The sequence below is a fragment of the Lacerta agilis genome, chromosome 14 (genome assembly GCF_009819535.1).
Source record: "Lacerta agilis isolate rLacAgi1 chromosome 14, rLacAgi1.pri, whole genome shotgun sequence".
Lineage (NCBI taxonomy): Eukaryota > Metazoa > Chordata > Lepidosauria > Squamata > Lacertidae > Lacerta > Lacerta agilis.
The window spans coordinates 30,608,353-30,628,838 of record NC_046325.1 but is presented as its reverse complement, the minus strand read 5'-3'; the positions used below and the strand labels follow the sequence as shown (position 1 = coordinate 30,628,838).

General features: G+C 40.2%; 1 protein-coding gene across 1 annotated transcript in view; it reads right to left on the bottom strand.

The window, feature by feature from the left end:
- NPEPPS (aminopeptidase puromycin sensitive) overlaps window positions 1-20,486 on the bottom strand; it is a 75,343-nt gene that overhangs the window by 50,832 nt on the left and 4,025 nt on the right. Inside the window, 1 exon segment of the mRNA XM_033169588.1 lies at window positions 11,583-11,667. Coding sequence (XP_033025479.1) covers window positions 11,583-11,667 — 85 coding nt within the window.

The following is a 20,486-nucleotide window of genomic DNA, read 5'->3' as shown; positions in this document are numbered from 1 at the left end:
TTTCTGAACACGGCCCAGGAGGAAAGAGCGGAACCACTGTATAACAGTGCCCCCAGCTCCCAACCCCTCTAGCCACTGACCCATTAAAAGCAGCAATAGAAGAAAACAGACAAATGCAGGCCACAAATGTTCTTCCACTTGGCCCACTGCTCACTTGGTGCCCCCAGCTGGCTAAACAAGCCTTTTAGCCTTGGACAACTTTTTAATAGTAGTCTTAAAAAATGGAGAAAATGGCTATAAATGCAAAAAACTGTGCTCAGCCCCATATTTCCTCTTGTCTCCCTTCCTCCCCAATCTTCAGCAAAGACATCAACAATGATCTGAATCATTAAACCTTGGCCAGCTATTAAGAATGTGAGTAATAGCAACGAAATGCAATAGCAATGTAGTGAATGAGTGCACTGGCTTGGCCCTTTGCAACAAAGCTTTGACCCAAACTGACTGACCACTATCCTATCAGTAGCACTACAACTCTGCTTCAAACTCTCAAGGCACTAGCATCAAGATTTTATTTGCCAGTGATTTTTCCTGCCCTGGGGAGGGGAATGGTAATTTACACACAAGTTAATAATAGACCACAGTTCTGGGGAGAGAATAATAATAAGGGAAAGGGAGGATGAGTTGATCTTTTGCAGGACACCATTTGCTTTTACAATGTGTTCTAAGATATTACCCTGGGATTTGGCAAGTCCATAACTACTAAAAGCTTCTGCTAAGTGCTATGATTAATTCTCTCTGGGCGAGCGTGAATATTACACTTTTTATATGGGCTCCATTTAAGAATCATTGGAATGTCACCACAAATTTTCAAAAACTCTTAACCCTCCCCTTCCCCCAAGTTGGGAAGAACAGCTCAATCATCTAAATGCCTTCTATAACATCAGAAATCATGTTGGTGGTAGAAAGAAGTTTGTGAGGCTTCTTTACCCAGCAACATGGAAAGAAATCGTGAAATCCCCACCAGTTCAAATAGGAACTGTGCTTTTTTTAAAAAAGTAATGCCCAAGAGTAATAACATTATCCCAAACTAGCCCTCAACAAAAATTCCAGGTTATGAGGAAAAAACCAAAACTTCTCTCAAGTCGTTAATCAACTAATTTTGCTAGAGGGAAACTTAGCAAAAGTGATGAAGCTCCAATTCTCAATTCTTTAGATTCCCCTTACAGTGTCCCCCTTTCACAGACACTTTTATCTTCACACCCCTCTTTTGATCTATGGTTTGGCAACTATGGGGCAGGATCACAGAACAAACTCTCAGGAAGTTGGATATTATGTTGAATAAATAAAGCAAAATCATGCAAATCCAGACACTTTAAACATATTTATTTCTACATATTCCTGGAAAAGAGAGGGTCTGATGTAAGCTTAAGAACAGTGTTAGAAACTCAGATATATAAGCTATACATTACAGTTGGAATGTCTAGTTGCCATTTTGGAGCACAACAGCTCTAGAATGCATGCTTAGATGTATGAAGTCCCAGTATCTTAAAAGAGAATGTAGCAAAGGGTCCCAAGACTTCAGAAAACAAAGACGCCAAGTTAGCCACTAATAAGCAAACTGAACTATATAGATTGTTCCATTTTATTCTTTTTATTTATACCAACTGTCAGCCCTGTCCTAAAGGGCTGAAATGGCTTCCCCATCCTTAGATCTACGGTATTTTTGTAACTAATTCTCATCCTCAATATGTGAATGTTCTAGCATTTTTCAAAACTTTGCCCTGAAAAAGCAGTTTTCTTCATGTTTAATATTCTAGCAACTTAGTGCTGGATGGAATACCCCCTTCCACCCACCACCAGGCAGCATTAGTTTACCACAAGCTGAGAACTACTGCATATTGTGCAGAAGCAGCTTGTCTCAAGCCAGGAAAACATAGAAGCACTGTTTGAACACCCAACACCCACTGCAAACAAAATACTATTCTCTAATTACTAACAGTGTGTGCTGTCTGATCTCTGAAAAGAGCGATCTGCTCATTATTTCATTCACTTTCTTTGTATTCAGCATTAACAGAGCACTTTTTATTTACAAGGTGGTTCATCACCTTGAGAGGCAGAACTCTACTATCCTTATACCGTATTAAAATGTTAGCTTAGTGTACATGAGTATGAATGACTTGCCTAAGACATCATAACTAGGCCATGACAGACTTAAAAACACATTTTCCAAAACCAAGCCTAGCAAAACAAAATGTATCTCAAAAGTTACACTAACTTTTGCTTTTAAAGACATCCTTTGGCCCAACATTTGCATCAGGGCAAACATACACGACAGCATTTCATTTTGCAGAACAGCCAGGCATTTAAAAGCTAGTCATAGTAAAGTTAAATAAAGGCATTGGCTTCTGACTCATTCCAACAGGTGCCACAGAGCATTTATCCAGCAAGTCCTCTGCCAGATTCATTCTCTTCCACTTTCAAAGCCATTATGCTCTGGCAGTATCCCAAATGGAATCAAATTTCTTAATCCTATCAAAAAAAATAGTGAAGGTATGTGAATAAACATATTACAAATACATTTCCAGTGCAACCAAGCCATGCAGTTATTATTTTTATTATTCCATTTATTACCTGCCCTTCATACTTAAGGTCCGTAGGCAGGTTACAGCAATTTAAAAGTACAATATTAAAAACACTTTTAAAAACTTAGTTACAAAAAAAAACTGCAATCACAAAATATAGGGTGGGCTGAAAATATGCATCTCAGGTGTCAAATGCCAGAGTAAAGAAGTCTGTCTTCAGCATTCACCAAAAACTGTGTAATAAAGTTCCCAGACACACCTCTATGGGGTGGGAGTTCCACAACATAGGGGCTGCCACAAAGAATGCTCTCTCCCAGGGCACCAAGCTGCTGAAGGCAGCAGAGCTACCAAGAGGGCACCCTCTGCTGATCTTAACACCAGAGAGGGTTCTGGGGTGACTTTATTGATTACACAAATAATGAAGCATATGGTAGAAATAGTAGTCACATTTTCCAGTACAATCTGGCATATATGTTTTTTTTTTTAATAAGATTTTTATTATTTTCCATTAAAACAAAAGAAAAACATAACATAAACACCAACATTAACACTATAAAAACACAATACATAAACACAATCAAACAATAACAATAAAAAGAAACATATACAAACCTTAAACTAACACTTATCTTCTTACTTTTCTTGGTACTATCTTCTCTGTTTTGGGGACTTCCCCCATTCCCTCCACTGTCTTCAAAATCATATATATCTTCTAGGTAGCTTTGTATCTTATTCCATTAACATTTGCCCAATTTTAATATGCTTAGCTTTGCTTAATCAAATACCTAATCAAATGTAAATCTTAACTTAAACACCAAATCTTAACATATTTTCTAACAAATAAATCATTCGCACAAAAATTTCTTCCTAACAGTTTTATCTAACATAAACCTACTAAAGCCGATCTTCTATTTAATTCTGCTCAAATATTCAATTTAACTGATTTAACTAAATAGTCTTTAAATTTTTTCCAATCCTGTGACACCATCTCCTCCCTCTGGTCCCGGATTCTGGCGGTCAGTTCTGCGAGTTCCATATAATCCATCATCTTCATCTGCCATTCTTCCACTGTTGGTATCTCCTCACCTTTCCATGTTCTTGCCAATAGGTTTCTAGCTGCTGTCGTGGCATACATAAAGAACACTCTATCCTGACTGGGTATCTCTTCATTGGTTATGCTCAGGAGGAATGCCTCTGGTTTCTTACTAAAGGTAACTTTCATTACCTTTTTAAGCTCATTGTAAATCTTATCCCAGAAGGCATTTACCGCTGGGCACAACCACCACATATGAAAAAAGGTACCTTTCGCATGTTTACATTTCCAACATACATCTGACATTTTGGTATTCATCTTGGCTATCTTAACTGGTGTCAAATACCATCTATATACCATTTTCATTATGTTTTCTCTTAAACTATTACAAGCAGTAAATTTGATACCTTTCTGCCACAATCTCTCCCAGTCATCCATCATAATATTATGTCCTACATCTTTCGCCCAATCTATCATTGTCGATTTAACCAGTTCATCTTTCGTATGCCACTCTAGCAAAAGATTATACATTTTAGAAAGGTTCTTAAAGTTCGATTCTATCAGTTCTGTTTCCAGTTTTGATTTTTCTACTTGAAAACCAATTTTTTTGTCCATTTTCAATGTTTCATACACCTGATAATATTGCAGCCAGTCGGGGACCTGGCTTTTAACTTGGTCGTAACTTTTTAACTTAAATAAGTCCCCTTCCTGCTGCAATATATCCATATATCGTAACCAACTTGCAGACATATTCGGTCTCTTATAGGCCTTGGCCTCCACTGGTGAGATCCATCTAGGAGTCTTTCTCTCCAGTAGGTCTTTATATCTAGTCTAGACTAGACAATCTGGCATATATGGAGTACATATTTTATTTTATTTTATTTTATTTTATTTTATTTTATTTTATTCCCTTCCCCTCACTCCCCCTTCCTATAAACGCCTATAAATTCTAATTGTAGTTGATACAAAATACTGTTTACTTATGGTCACCAATCTAAGCAATACACATTACTATACATATTTTCATATCTGTAATAACTGCAGTAATTTGGGTATATACACTCTGACACAACTTTGTTAATCTATTCAGAAATGTTTATCTGAGTGTTTGTTGTTGTTTTATTCTTATTTTAAATTTTATGTAATTGTTGCAAGTCAAATACTCTAAGGTAAACAAAGATATATCTCAATGCAGCCATGTCAAGCAATTTAAATAAAGATGAAAATGAAAAAAACTTTGTCCCCCCTCCCCCCAAAAAAATCAGAGAGGGACTGTGAGGAAGGAGTCCATCTTGAGAACTGAGTTGTTTAGGGCTTTAAACCAGTAATGTGAGCACCATGAATTGGGCCCAGAAACGAACTGGCAACAAATGCAGACATTTTAAGGCAGGGGTTATATGTGATCTAAATGGAACCACAGTCAATAATCTGGCCACTGCATTTGGGACCAATTAAACTTTCTGAGTCATATTTAAGGGCAGCTTCACATAGAACCCACTGCAGTAATCCAATCTGAAAGTTATCGGAGCATGGAGTACAATGGCCAAGTCATTTCTGTCCAAAAGGGGCAATAAACTGGTGAACCAGCCTGTGATCTGCTCTTCACAGGGGAGTGCAACCCCGCCCAGCACAGAATGTCTCCTGTCCTCCCTGACACGAGAACTTGGAACATATAACAAGTTTGTCTTTACAGGACTGAGTATATTGGCTGGCCCACATTCAGCCCATACTGGATACATAGAATTTTGTAGAGCAGGTTTTTTTTTTTAATGGAATTTACTGGGTGTGCCAGAAAGTTATACAAGGCACATTCAGGCTTAGAAGAAGAAGAAGAAGAAGAGTTTGGATTTGATATCCCGCTTTTCACTACCCGAAGGAGTCTCAAAGCGGCTAACATTCTCCTTTCCCTTCCTCCCCCACAACAAACACTCTGTGAGGTGAGTGGGGCTGAGAGACTTCAGAGAAGTGTGACTAGCCCAAGGTCACCCAGCAGCTGCATGTGGAGGAGTGCAGACACGAACCCGGTTCCCCAGATTACGAGTCTGCTGCTCTTAACCACTACACCAAACTGGCAAAGGATTTATATAAAGGATGTTTAATATACCACAGAATCTTGGTTTTTGCTTTGTAACAAAAATATATTAATTCTCTTTATATTAAATTCCATAATTACCAGCTCCAAATCAGCATTAAGAACTACATTGTGTCAAACCAACGGTCTACCTCGTCACCTTATTTCTGACAGCCAGATACCCCCAGGATGTGCAGAAGCAGGATACAATAGCAATGCTTCCACATCCCTGGAACCCCAAATTACGTATATAAGAAAGTTGTAGTTCATGAAAACATCAACGCTGACGCCCAAACAGCAGGAACCAAAAACTGCATGCATGCTACCTGAAAACACTGGCAGAACAGAGGTGGGAACTCTCAACCAGTTGGGCCTCCTGGCTTAAGCAGAGGTGTAGGTTAGTATAGCAGATACTCCAGGCTAAGCAAAACAAAGAGCACTTCAGAGGGGCTGACCACAATGCACTTTTGAGCAAGGTGCCTCCATTGCCTTTAACTGTCCTGGACTTGACCCACTTCTCAAACTATGGTCCAGGGACCACTAAGTGGGTCATGGTTTGATACCTTATGGTTTGACGGATGCTAGCAGCTCACAACATACAAAAATACACAGGCAAATGTGGGGGCAGGAGTTGGCTAGAATGGAGGCTGACACCTGCAAAATTGGAGAAAAGGAAGGGAAGATGTGGCTGGCTGAATGTAAGGATAGGAAGAAAAACAAATGGGAAGGAGGAACTGAGTGAGAGGAAAAGGAGAAGCAGCACTGAACCTTCTTGTCCCTTTAAACACTACTTCCTTAGAATAAAGGTACATACTTGCTGGTGTGCTTCATAATGCTGCCCATGCAAGACTGAAAGGCTTCCATTCACCAGATAAAAATCAACCCATTTTTTAAGGCAATGTATTATGTTCCTTTAGGTCTTCCACAGATCTACCCAAACACAAAAACACATTTTTTATGGTAGTGCTGGTAAATCCCTCTTATGATTCCCACTAGATACAACCTAGATTAAACTGAAGTAATAAGTACCCAGAAAAGCTGAAGCTACAGATTTAATGATTCCTGTGTGTTAAAACTCAATTGCTTTATGCTTAGAGCCATTCTGAAGGGAGTTATTCTCACCGTTCTATAGACTGAAAACTAGCCCGATAGAGAACAAGGAGCATTAAATGATTCCGCAGCTTAGGAGCAACATTTTAGACATCTGATATTTTTCAAGTCCTGCCCAAGCTCACCCAGTAAGTCCATTACAGAGCAAGGGTTTGAAACCTCATCACTCAGGTCCAGTATTCTATTCACTGGCACATACCACCACAGAGCTGGAACAATAATCTAATTCAAGATCCCCAAAGAAGAATAATCCATTTCACCCTGCTTGCCCTTACCAATCAACTGTATTCTCCTCAAGGCACACAGAGAAGCAAATGCATTTTTTAAAAAAATGATACTCTCAGAGCTCCAAGTGAGCCCTCATTACAAAGACAAAAAAGTATTAATAGAAAACCAAAACATTTTGCGGCTTCCTTATGACAGATCAGTGTCTCACAAAAGCTCAAGTCAGAGGCTGAACAATTTTGATGATAGTGCAAGTATGCATACAACCTGCTCTTCATAAGGTTGCACTCCCTTCTGAAGCTGCAGGTTTGCATGCTGAGAATATTCCTAGGCCCAAATGCACTCTTGCATTTCCATGTGGAGGCAGGGAAGAGGAGCTTCATCCATTTCCTTGAGAAACCAAACCTTGCCTCTGTTATTCATACTCCAGTCACCTCCTTGTTAATTACTATAGCATGCTTTACATGGAAATACCCTTGAAGATAGACTAGTTTAGACTGAGACTTACAGGGTACTGACCAAATATGAAAGATCAGATCATATTAAACTAGTTCTTAGCCAGCTGCACTATTTACCAATTTGCTCAGCTCAAGTCCTGAACATCTTGAGTCCAAAATATTTTAAGAATTGGCTCTCCAAGAACTTCCGCCGATCCTCTCAGAGACCTCTCCACCTTCACGCGCAGCAGAAGTGTGATAGAGAGGAGGTGTTTTTTTGGTTGTGGCATCAGGTTTGGAATAACTCCCCAAGTTATACTTGGCCTAATCATTGCTCACTTTTAGGCAAGTAGCAAAGACTTCTACTACATATCAGCAGTTTTTTGAATATCTTTGTAAGGTTCGTGTGATTGTGCCTCACAAGTAATGGAGCAGGAGCCCAAACAGTCTTTTGCAGTTTTATTGTGCAAACTATTTACAGTGCAGAACTACAAAATGCATGTCTGTCTCAGTCACTGCCAGAATTCCGGGAGTGGCCCCTTCCAGCTTCTTCCCCAGCATAAGAACTTCGGCACCCCAAGTGTCCTCCTACCCTCCTTGCGTTTCACCCCTCTGCACAACTGGGGTGACGGAAATGGCGTGCCTCCCTCCTGACCAGCCGGACGAGGTGAGCACAGGGTCTCAGCAACATTCCCAAGCCCTCTCCCCGCCAGGCTCCCTGTTTGTGGCTCCTGGCCAGAAGAGGCGCTGGGGCTCTCAGTGGCATCCCTAAGCCCTCTCCCCGCCAGGCTGGTTCCTTCCCTCTCCTCCCCACTGGAGGTGTGGCGGCTTTCCGCACTGGAAGAGGTGGTGCTGCTCAAATTGGCTTCGGGGCTCTCTGTATGCTGACAGACACTCCGTTCCCTTCAGCGGGCCAGGTGGCAGTTCCCTGACAATCTTTCTTAGCAATCTTCATTTATAAATTGCCTTAATCCTTCAGAAATACATAAATATTAGAAATTAAACATTTCAATCACCATATATTTTACAAGACAACCACAGGAAAGATAAATTATGCTTTGAATTTTGCAAACGCTTTTAATACAGATATGGCTTGGCATGCCATTAAAAACTTTGCAAGGCAAGGCCTTCAGAACCGGAGCATGACAACACTGAGAAAGCCAGAACAGGAAGTTCTACAATGGCAAAGTTTCTGGTCAGCTAACTGTGGAAAGATAAGGCATATAATTCCAGAACAGATGTAACAATCCCAATATCTTAACCACCATTATGAGATTATGAGGGGAGACAAGAATTCCCCTGCATTACCAGTCTTAATTGTGGTTCCATGTTACATCAGCGCTAATAGTAATCACAGAAGATGCTAATGAGGTTCTCTCAACCATGGGAAAAACCTCAAATCCTGGTCTCAGCTCTTGGTTAAAAGGTAATCCTAATGTAAGGCTGGGAAGTGAAATCGTACTCGAGGAAGGAAGGAGCAAGCAATCCCATGGCTCCCACTATTTTAAAGTGTCATTACTGTTTTTAAAACTATGCTACTTTTGTGTAAGTCTTGCAAAAAAGTGTAGTATACATTCACAAGTAATAGTAGCAATAAATAATATATTAAAAATAATTCATCTGTCTGATGCATTCCATCCAACAGTCAACCCCTTCCCTCATGGTTAATATACCTGCTTCTGTGTAATAATAAATAATAATAAAAATTTTATTTATACCCCGCCCTTCCCAGCCAAAGAAAAAAACCGGGCTCAGGGCGGCTAACACCAATTAAAATCACAGCAAAAAACATAAACACAATCAATTTAAAATAACAGATTAAAATACAAATTTAAAAATTCAATATTAAAACTGCAGTCTCATTATCGAAAAACCCACCAATAAAAGAATGAAGCATAAATATTAAACAGAAACCAACCCAAAGGCCAGGTGGAACAGCTCCGTCTGTACAAGTGATGGAGAACTGAATTCAGTTGGTGGGCCAGATTATTAATTCTTAAAGGTAGTCAAAATCCCCACTCCCCATCAGCTGCATGAGTAACATACTTTTGGCACGTATGCAAAATCCCTGCTGAACTGAGCTTTCCGGTCCCCATCCATGTGCTCTCACCAGATATCATGCGCTTTGAGCTTTGCAGAGAATCCAGAAACACAGATGTGTTCCTGTCAGCTCAATTGTACTAACATAGATTTAAACAGGCAGGAATCTGCCCACCCACCCCTGTTCAATTTCGATAAAATTCTCAATGGGGAGAGAAAAGGAGGTCTTCAGCAGATGGAAAGGTCACCAGGAATCCTATTCCACCCCCATATCACCTTTTGTATGTTGAAGCTATAAATGACATAGGACTGGCTGACTGAGAGAGACTACTTGATTGTCTACTCCAATCCCTTATTGTGAGGCAGACCACAATTATGGAATCCACTGCAGTAAGATGTAGCAACCAACTTGAATGACTTAAAAGAGGACACAACCACACATGATAAGCTCATCACTTTGTCATGATGGCTATGTAGTACTTTCAGTGTTAAGAGGCAATGCTTCTCTGACCACCACTTTCTGGGCATTACAAACAGGATAGCTACTGTGCTTATGAGCTACCCATAGGCTCTGGTTAAAAAGGTAAAGTTAAAGGTACCCTTGACCATTAGGTCCAGTCACGGATGACTCTGGGGTTGCAGCGCTCATCTTGCTCTATAGGCCGAGGGAGCTGCCGTCTGTCCGCAGATAGCTTCCGGGTCATGTGGCCAGCATGACTAAGCCGCTTCTGGCAAACCAGAGCAGCACACGGAAATGCCGTTTACCTTCCCGCCAGAGTGGTACCTATTTATCTACTTGCACTTTGACATGCTTTTGAACTGCTAGGTGGGCAGGAAGGCTCTGGTTAGCCACTGTGAAAACAGTGCTGGACTAGATGGGCCTTTCATCTGATCCAGCAGGGCTCTTATATTCTTATGCTGTCACTATCACACACAACCACTGCAATTCAATCCAGTGTGTCACAAAGAGCAGTAGCACCACAAAAAGCTATCCACAAAACAAACCAGTTTCAGATTACTCATTCAAGTAATCCAAGTCACACATTCCAGAAGAGGGTGGATCATTGCCCAAGTTAAATCCTGATCAAAAAGTCATATCTTGGGCATGTTAAATAGGCATTTTATCGAAGGCTGGCCTACAAACTTATAACTGTCCAAAACAAATGTAGCCTACCAACCATCTGTGCTTGACAGCCAGATACTCAACAATTCCCCTGCAGCAACCAAAAAGTTTTGCATCACTAGTATAACACCATACATGGCTTGTAAACTATACCCAGTTTTCAAGATCATGTTTGTAGACTTGGTGCCAAGTATGCAGCAGCTGAAAATACTGAGGTGATGGTGCTGGCAGCCACAACAATGCCACCTTAATCAAACGTCTTCACTTTCTTGAAGAACTGGGACAAGCCATAATCTGACTAAACCCAAGATTTTTATCACAATGCCCCAGTTCTCACATAACACTAAGCCAAACCATGGCTAAGCATGAATTAACAAGCTGCATAATATGATAGATGAAGATGTTTTAAAGCAAACAAGTTATAATGGCCTGGTTAAACATAAGACCAAGCCAAATGATGGTTCCATATGCATGAGTACACAAAGTGAAAACTAAAGCCATTTTACTCCTCCCCAGGTCCAGCTGCTGCTGAACAAGCCTAGGTTTGCACATATCTCCCCAAAGAAACCATGAGCAGTAAGGCAAGAACAAACCTTGGCTACTACACAGCTTGCAGTTCGTTTAGAGTGAGATAAACTATGAGCCCATGTTCACATATAACACTAAGCCAAACCATGGCTTTGCTCTGGGTAATGTGACAGCAGCAAAACCATGGGAGGAGCAAAGCAGCTGTGAAATTTTCATTCTGTGTACCCACACACAGCTATTCATACTTAGCCATTTTTTTTAGCTTAGCATTATGCACAAACCAAGTCATTATCTCTTTTTTACTTGAATACATTTTCCTTTCTAATATGCTGCGGATTTTAGACATCATCCAAAATGTAGAAGGGACAGGTTACTTTAAAGTCACTATGTCAAAACAATCTGGAAACACTTGCTGTACAACTAAATTCATTATTTGATCAATATTGCATCTGGAGACTGAACATACAGAAGCCACATGCAAATTCCCTCTTACCTTCATCTCCCTCCGGTGCATAGGAAGCTGTAATGATGTCGATGTCAGCACAATTCATCACAATCTGATTAGTCGCCTGCTTCACCTGCAAAATACACATTCAACTTTATAACTTAATGTTTCATTTAACATTGAGTATGGTAACAATTTTTTTTTCTAAAAAAAGATAGTCTGGCAAGCTGTTGAAGTAAACTTTTAAAGCTGCTTCAATGCAAATAAAACCCAAGACCAATATTCTTCCATTCACACCTACAGCATTTTCACAGGAGTGATTGTTTACAACATAGTGAACAATCATTATATTTATAACTTTATATCGAGTATTACAATCTCACAGTGAGCAACTTGCTCAATACAGAATATTCCCTCTGGATAAGTAGTTTACCAAACCTAAAGGAGATCAAGGATTGCACAGAGTGGCTGGAAAGTCAACTGGAATCTGCAACCTAAGCTACCCACAATACTTTATCAGCTAGGGTTGGAAAAGTACAGAATTGTGGTCACACAAGTGCCTAGAAGTTTTAAACTGATACTCAGAAATCCAAAATAATTTTTCAGCTCTCTGCATGCTGGTACCTCTACCAAAAAAGCTGATTTTTAGGGAAATGGTTGTTTATTTTAACCCAAATTACTCTTGCTATTTGAAATTACTGTAGTTCCTTTTAAAAAATCTGATTTCAGTTCTTAGCTGGCTAAAATACTATTAAAGTTTTGCATGCACCACAGTTATTGTTATTATTTATTCAATTTCTATACCACCCTTCATCCAAGAATTATAGGGTGGTTTGCAATATAAAAATACATACCAAAGTAACAAACAAGAACAATACCACCACAGTATTATTATTAAAATACCAAAGTAACAAACAAGAACAATACCACCACAGTATTATTATTATAAAGCCACAAATCCTCAAATGATACAAATTTGTTCAAATCTCAATAGTGAATTCAGGAGACTATCATTCCCATCAACACCCATGCCCCCCCCCATACAGTTGCATTGTTGCTATGCATTGAGAACCAACTGGAATTAACTGATAGATCCAACATATGAAGGCCTCAACAACCAATGCTTGTCAGGCAAGTTAGATTTTCAGTCTATCCAACAAGACTCCTTTAGCAAACTAGGTCCACTCAAATATCAAGCCAAGGCAACTATGTAGCACGCCATTAAAGAGAAACAGCTAATCCACATTTGACACAAAGGGAATGGTGCCACATTTACCTTTAAAAATAAACCTTTAACACCCTACACCAGAAGTGGCTTCCCATCAGATCCAGCCAGCATGGGCAATGGTCAGAGCGATGAAGTTGGGAGTCCAACATCTCAAGTGCCAAATGTTAGCCACCACTGCCCTACACACTTCAGAACATATAATACATGAACAACCTGTATGTGGCCCAGAACAACATGAGAGGCTGTTTTTGAATGTACCTTCATTGTCATTTAAATGTGATAATATGTTAATATTCTTGCAAACACACAACAGTGCCTTTCAAGAGCATGTGAAGCACCAGAAAACATTTACAGGAACCAAGTTAATGGTTACATATTATTAAATGTTCAGCCCCACGAAGATCCAGAAACAAGGCATCAACAAATTATGCACACAGGCAGTAGTTCATACAAAATGTGAGTTTGTGAAAATGGACTCATGCTAGCAGGAGTCAAATTGATTTCAATAAGGCTTCACTGACATGATACACGCAGGATTAAATCTTGTTTGAGAGCAACAAAAGCAAGTATTCAAATGCAGTTCAACATACGACATTTTATATTGCAGGCAAATAGAAAATGCAGGCATTAAATGCTTTGCAGGGAAGCAGATACATTAAGGAAAGAACTATGCAATGGTGATTAATATTTGAAAGCCTCTTACAGAACTGGAAAATTTGTTTTCTGGAAAGAAGCTAGCTCAAACATGAATACTGACATGTGAACTATTTTTTTTTAATCAAGTAATTAGAACAGAAACTATGGATTGTATCCAACTAAGTTTTACTCAGACCAGACCAACTGAAATTTATGGATCTGGGTTAGCCATGCCCATTGATTTCAGTTATACTCAGAGTATAACTAATGTTGGGTACAACCCTGTATGTTCATCAAAAACATTCACTTCCAGTTTTCCTACAATAACACCTCAAAGAGTGAATAACTACTGGAAATACTAATGCAATTCTTGATTACATCTATTAACAGGGGCAGCCTGTCCCATTTCACCAGCTGAGGTGTAATAGGAAGGTGCTGCCTTGCCCATGCACTGCCTGCCTCTCCCCAAGCCTTGCTGACCAGGGTTGTGCAGCTGCAGCTTCCAAGGTTCTGGCAAGATTGCCCAATATATCCAGAGGCACCTGTGCAATATTGTGGGCTCTCATGAGATCTCATCAGAACCCACTGCAACCACTTCTTGCTTCTCCAGCAGGGAAGGTGCACCCATGGATGTGCCCTTTGGATTCTGCTGCCTGTAGTGGTTAAGAGTGGTAGACTCGTAATCTGGTGTACCAGGTTCGTGTCTCCGCTCCTCCACATGCAGCTGCTGGGTGACCTTGGGCTAGTCACACTTCTTTGAAGTCTCTCAGCCTCACTCACCTCACAGACTGTTTGTTGGGGAAGAGGGGAAAGGAGAATGTTAGCCACTTTGAGACTCCTTAGGGTAGTGATAAAGCGGGATATCAAATCCAAACTCCTCCTCTTCTTCTTCATAGACAGGCCAGCCCTGACTATTAAGAAAACACGTGATAGCTTGAACAAATGTAGGGAATATCAGTTTTCTACAAAAAGAAATGCAAGTTTTAGAAAAAATGCTGGAAAATGAGATCAAAACAAAGCTTTCCCATTAATACGGTGCATGCACAATATGTAGAATTCCCATGCACCAGTGAAAATATTTTTCATAAAATGAGAAGCCTGTGTTCCATGTTATAAGAACCTCATGATGATATTTTCAGCAGCAGTAGTCAGCTGTGGTCAACTGGACTGAATGTGGAGTCTGTATGTTATTCAATACAAAGTAGTCAATGTGGTGCCCTCCAGAGGTTCTTTACAACTCCTGTTTTCCTTGCAGTTGGCCATCCTGACTGGGGTTGATGAAAGCTGTAGTACACAGCATCCGGAGGGCACGACACGTAGCACAACTGCGACAGGGCTAAAAAAATACTCTCCCAGTGTCACTCTCTGAATTTAGTCATGTAGATAGGACTAGAGCAACTATAACAGAGCACCCCAAATTCCCATCCCATGGCACTAGTCCAAGAGGATACCATAGTTGATGGTATCAAAATTCACAGACGTTGTGAAGCAGAAGCAAGGTTGCACTTCCCATGTATTGCTGCTATAATCAGAATAACTTTAATACAGCAATGTGGAACCCTCCAGATATTGTTGGGGCCCCACCCAATTTGGCCATGGTCAAAGATGACGGCAGCTATAATCCAGCTATTTTTGGAAGGCCACAAGTTCTGTATCCCTGCTTTAATAATTAGCCTTTCATTATACATATTTTATATTACACCATCTTCTATTATAATATGTTCTACTAACCTTTTTAAGGGACGCGGGTGGCGCTGTGGGTTAAACCACAGAGCCTAGGGCTTGCCGATCAGAAGGTCGGCGGTTTGAATCCCCGCGATGGGGTGAGCTCCCATTGCTTGGTCCCTGCTCCTGCCAACCTAGCAGTTCGAAAGCACATCAAAGTGCAATTAGAAAATTACCGGTATGTACAGCTCAGTGCACTGCTCTGGTTTGCCAGAAGCAGCTTAGTCATGCTGGCAACATGACCCGGAAGTTGTACGCCGGCTCCCTTGGCCAATAAAGCAAGATGAGCGCCGCAACCCCAGAGTCGTCCACAACTGGACCTAATGGTCAGGGGTCCCTTTACCTTTACCTAACATTTTAGATATATTTTAGAGATAGACTTTTATATACCAGCAATCTATGTGTTGATAATTGGTGTGGTGAACTTTAAAGCACATTATAACTTTAGCCTAGGATATATCCTCCTTTATATTCTCTCTTATGCACTAGGCTCTTCAAAAGAGGACCTGTTTCCTTATTCATTAAAGTATGGATGAGGACAAAGTTCTAAGAGAAGTAGCAACATGTACCAGGAAAGTGAGCAGTGAGATGAGCAGCTAATCCCTCAATCAGAATTCACCACTGCTTACAATTTTAAGGTCCATGCCAGACAGCTAGCCCTCCCAATATATTGGACTGTGACCAAGTTATTTATTCTCCAAAATACATGAAATCAAACCAATTTCCACCCAAGAACAGAAAGAGCTTTGTAAGATCACATCTGTGAACCAATGAAAGCAGCTACAGTAATTATAAGGCCTTATCTAGGCAACCACATTTTCCCACTGATTTGCATCCAATGTGGATTATAGTATCCAAGCAGTAAATCTGCTAATAGAAAACAAAGCAACAGCTTCCTCTGCTCAAGACTCCTGTTCTATGCAGGAAAAGAATGCAATTCAGCATTCAGATGACAGTTTGACAATCTCTGTCAAAGCCAATTTCTATGCAAAAGTTGTTCTTAAACGTGTATAACCACTTGGCTGAGTTTAGCTAATTACAATGTTGCTGACATCAGGAATTTCAGAGGTTGGAGGGCCAAATCTGCCTAGATCTAGAAATAATGGACTAACAGGCTAGACATGAATGCCAGGAATTCCAAGGTATCCTGCCTGAAATATTGCTACCTACAAAAGGCAATTGGCGAGTATTCAAAGACCTACTTTAGGTATGCCCAAGTACCTTTGCATACCTAGTAATATTTTCCCCCTCTTTGAATAGCAAAGCACCCCATACCATACCATAACACAAACAGCTTCTATAAATCCCCAGAGTATCAAAAATAATTTGTTATGTGGCATAAGAAGCTACAGCTCAAGAAAACCATCAAACATCCTTTTTAAGTGTGTGGGACTAGTTGTGTGGATCTTTGGATCCCAGCCATTGACTGTAATTTTAAGAACCTCTGGTGGAAACGTATTGCCTATTACAATTTTTTACCTTCAACTATTGCCCAACCAGTTGGTGTGCACACACAGTCGAAGATATTCAGCATCTTAAACAGACTGAACTGAAACACAAAATTAACACCTAATCAGCATGATCTACAAACCTGGCAGATACTGAACAAGCAAGCTATAAAAAGCAGCAGGCAGGTTAAAGTTTACTAAGTACATCAGCATGTCCTTCAGCTAAATCAGAAGACCAATGAGACACTACAAATGAAGAGGTTTAAAAGGTCCCTTCCTTTGTCTGCCCTTTAAGGTAGAAGATGCCTTCTACAATCTGATATTTTCCCGACGGCTTATATGCATAGCAGAAACCTACCCTATTATAGTTTGGAGGGCATTATTTTACAGTTGCTCACAAAGTTAAAGTCAGCTTCCAACATAAGGGAAAGCATCCTTAATACCTGGTGCCCTTATTCTCACAGAATATGTCACACCATAAAAATGCTTTGGCTCTACAAGCTTGCAATACAGTTTCAGGGTCAAAGGTGAAATTAGTTTTCTTTGGCCCAGTATTGTTGGGAACAGCTCTCCAAAGACTCAGTAAGGCTGGGAAAGACCTCTGCCTATGTTTTTAACTGGACATTCAGGACTAGCCATGAAGTTACATATCTCCTCCTTCCCTCCCTGAATCACCCCCACATTTATTCACAACTACTAAATATTTATCCAGGCAAAAATATTTTACACTGTTTCAAATATCTGTTCAAGGCAAGGACCTCCACAAACTTCCTGTGGGAGGAATTCTGCAAATTACCGGTAATAAAAAAGTATCCATGATCCTTTGATGTCTAAACCTCATACAGAGCAGGTAGCACAGCAAGGTGCTCTCAACTGAGCACTGAGAAGGATATGAGGTTATAAACTATGGGTAGGCAAACTAAGGCCCGGGGGCCGGATCCGGCCCAATCGCCTTCTAAATCCAGCCCGCAGACGGTCCAGGAATCAGCATGTTTTTACATGAGTAGAATGTGTTGTTTTATTTTAAATGCATCTCTGGGTTATTTGTGGGGCCTGCCTGGTGTTTTTACATGAACAGAATGTGTGCTTTTATTTAAAATGCATCTCTGAGTTATTTATGGGGCATAGGAATTTGTTCCATTTTTTTCCACTTCAAAATACAGTCCGGCCCCCCACCAGGTCTGAGGGACAGTGGACCGGTCCCCTGCTGAAAAAGTTTGCTGACCCCTGTTATAAACACTTTGGGGTTTTAAGTTTATGGCTTAGCTTACCATCTGAATCATTACTTAACAGTGGTAAACCAGTGCTTACCATTGATGCATCATTCCCTCAAGTCCTCTGGCATGTCCAAAGGGACATTTTTTCTTCCCATCTGATGTTGCAGGAAAAGCCAGCAGCATCTCCTTTCTGCTGCATCTCCCAAATGCCCAGTGGGAAATAAATAATTTCTCCTTTCTGCCACCAAGGTTTTTTTTGTGCATGAAAGAAGAGGTGGTCTCTGGCAGAAACAGCACTTTCACAGAAAGTACAGGAATGGTCACAAATGGGAAAGCCACTATAAGAGTTTATGGAACCCTGCCTCTGTACTGTGCCTCAAGAGTTTTCTTTAATTTCAAGGATACGAGTATTTTAGTTTCCAGGATAAAAAGGAGACACCTTATGAAAAAATGGAGCCAGAGACTTTTTTTAACTTAGCATAAATACTGCTATTTGCATTACAATCCTATGTTTTTGCTGTTGTGATTCCGTTTATGTTGCTTATATTTTAGATAATTTTACAGTATGTAAATGTTGTTAAGCTGCAATGAGAAAATACTTATTTTTATGGACAAATTAAATGTACATATCTACTCAGAGCTTCCATTAATCTCACTGAACTTACCGGTACTTCCAGGAAAGTTGTTTGTTTGTTTGTTTGTTAGATAAAGGACCCCTGGACGGTTAAGTCCAGTCAAAGGCGACTATGGGGTTGCAGTGCTCAACTTGCTTTCAGGCTGAGGGAGCCAGTGTGTTTGTCCACTGACAGCTTTCCAAGTCATGTGGCCAGCATAACTAGACTGCTTCTGGTGCAACGGAACACTATGATGGAAGCCAGAGTGCACGGAAACACTGTTTACCTTCCCGTCACAGCAGTACCTATTTATCTACTTGCACTGGCATGCTTTCGGGGTTGGCAGGAGCTGGGACAGAGCAACAGGAGCTCACTACATCACGGGGATTTGAACCACCAACCTTCCGATTGGCAAGCCCAAGAGGCTCAGTGGTTTAGACAACAGCACCACCCGCGTCCCTCCAGGTAAGTGTATCCAGTACTGTAGCCATAATAAATTGCCTTATCAACAGAGAATTGTGTTTTCATGGTTCTTCAAAACAAAATGAAAATGTTGCACAACAATTGTAATGGGTCACTAGACACGGAAGTATTTTTGTGGCTACCAACAAACTTAGTGATTGTGTTAACATACTATTGGTGTATGTGCCAATTTATTACACTTAAATACATCATAGCATTGGGTTTTTCTTCCCAATATGCCATGTTTTTACCAAGTAGAAAAACAAAGCAGTGCCAAAATGAAAGGCTGAAAATAAAGTGTTAACTCATTTACCAGCCTTCAAAATAATGTGACTTGCTATAGCATCAATAACAATTAAATATCTTATCAGATGATCAAAGAAAGTTTCCTGTTCTCTAGAGTTGGTATGAACAAGAGGGCTGCCAAAGAAAAGGGTTCAATTAAAAAGCTTATATGCTTGGCCACTTAGTGTCCTAAAATGAGGTTACAAGCACCATTTAGCATATCTCATTGGAAACTGAAGTGCATAAATTGTCGCCAATGGAAACTTTCTGCAACAGCTGAACTCCTATTACAAGTCTCTTTCACTGATAAGTGTGTTGACCTGCTGCTAATCGGGTGCTTAAAAGTGGTGGGTTAACGTTATGGTTTTCAGTTGTTCTATGATTGTTCACTGACCATGTGAAATAGTAGAGGAAATTACACTTTCAAGACACAGCTGAAAATGTTTCTTTCAACATTTGGCTAACTTCAAGTTACTCAGGTGGCAACATTTTATTACTTTTTTATTATTAACCTTTGTATCCCATGCTCTATGCAAGGAGTTTAGGGCAACATGCACAGGGATTTATCCTAACAGCCTTGTGAGATAGTGACTGGCCTAAGGTCATGCAATGTGCTTCATGGCTCAGTAGGGATTTGAAGCCAGGTCTCTCTAGTCAAAGTCCACTACCCCCACTGTTCACTATACCTCACTGGCTCCCTTTAACCTTCAAGTGAGAAAATATTTTGTCCCAGAACTTAGCATGAACCTGTGCAGTCACAAAGCAATACTGGCTTTCTCCCAAATTACTGGTGGTTTCAGGTCCTGTACATTAGGACGTATCACAATCATCATTCACAAGATACTCAACATTATTAAGTTATGTTTGTTTTTCATTTCTACACACACTGAAAAATACAAAATCGAGAGATATTCTAAGTTATTTTCAGATCATTCTGACCTCCCTTCTAATAGGAGGTTCAATCAAATTAGACACACTGGCCACAACAGAAGTATATTACTCCCATTTTCTTCCTGGGGATTTGTTCAAAATCACCAAGCAAGTGCAGTGTCAATCTAACTTGAATCCAGGCCCCAAGACATACTGTAGGCACTGGGCCACCTTATAAGCTCCAAGCATATACCTAAGCACATATTCTGACCCTTCTTATACAACTGAAGGCTTTCAAGATAAATTTTAACCTAAGACAACTGTCAAGAATGCTTCAGAAAGTAACTTAAATAAGTTAAGCACACACATTCAGATTCCTGCAACATTATCTTAAGATACCAGTACTTTAAAACAGCAATTTCATAAATTCTCCAGAATTTCCCCAAACTGTGAAATTGAACCTGCTA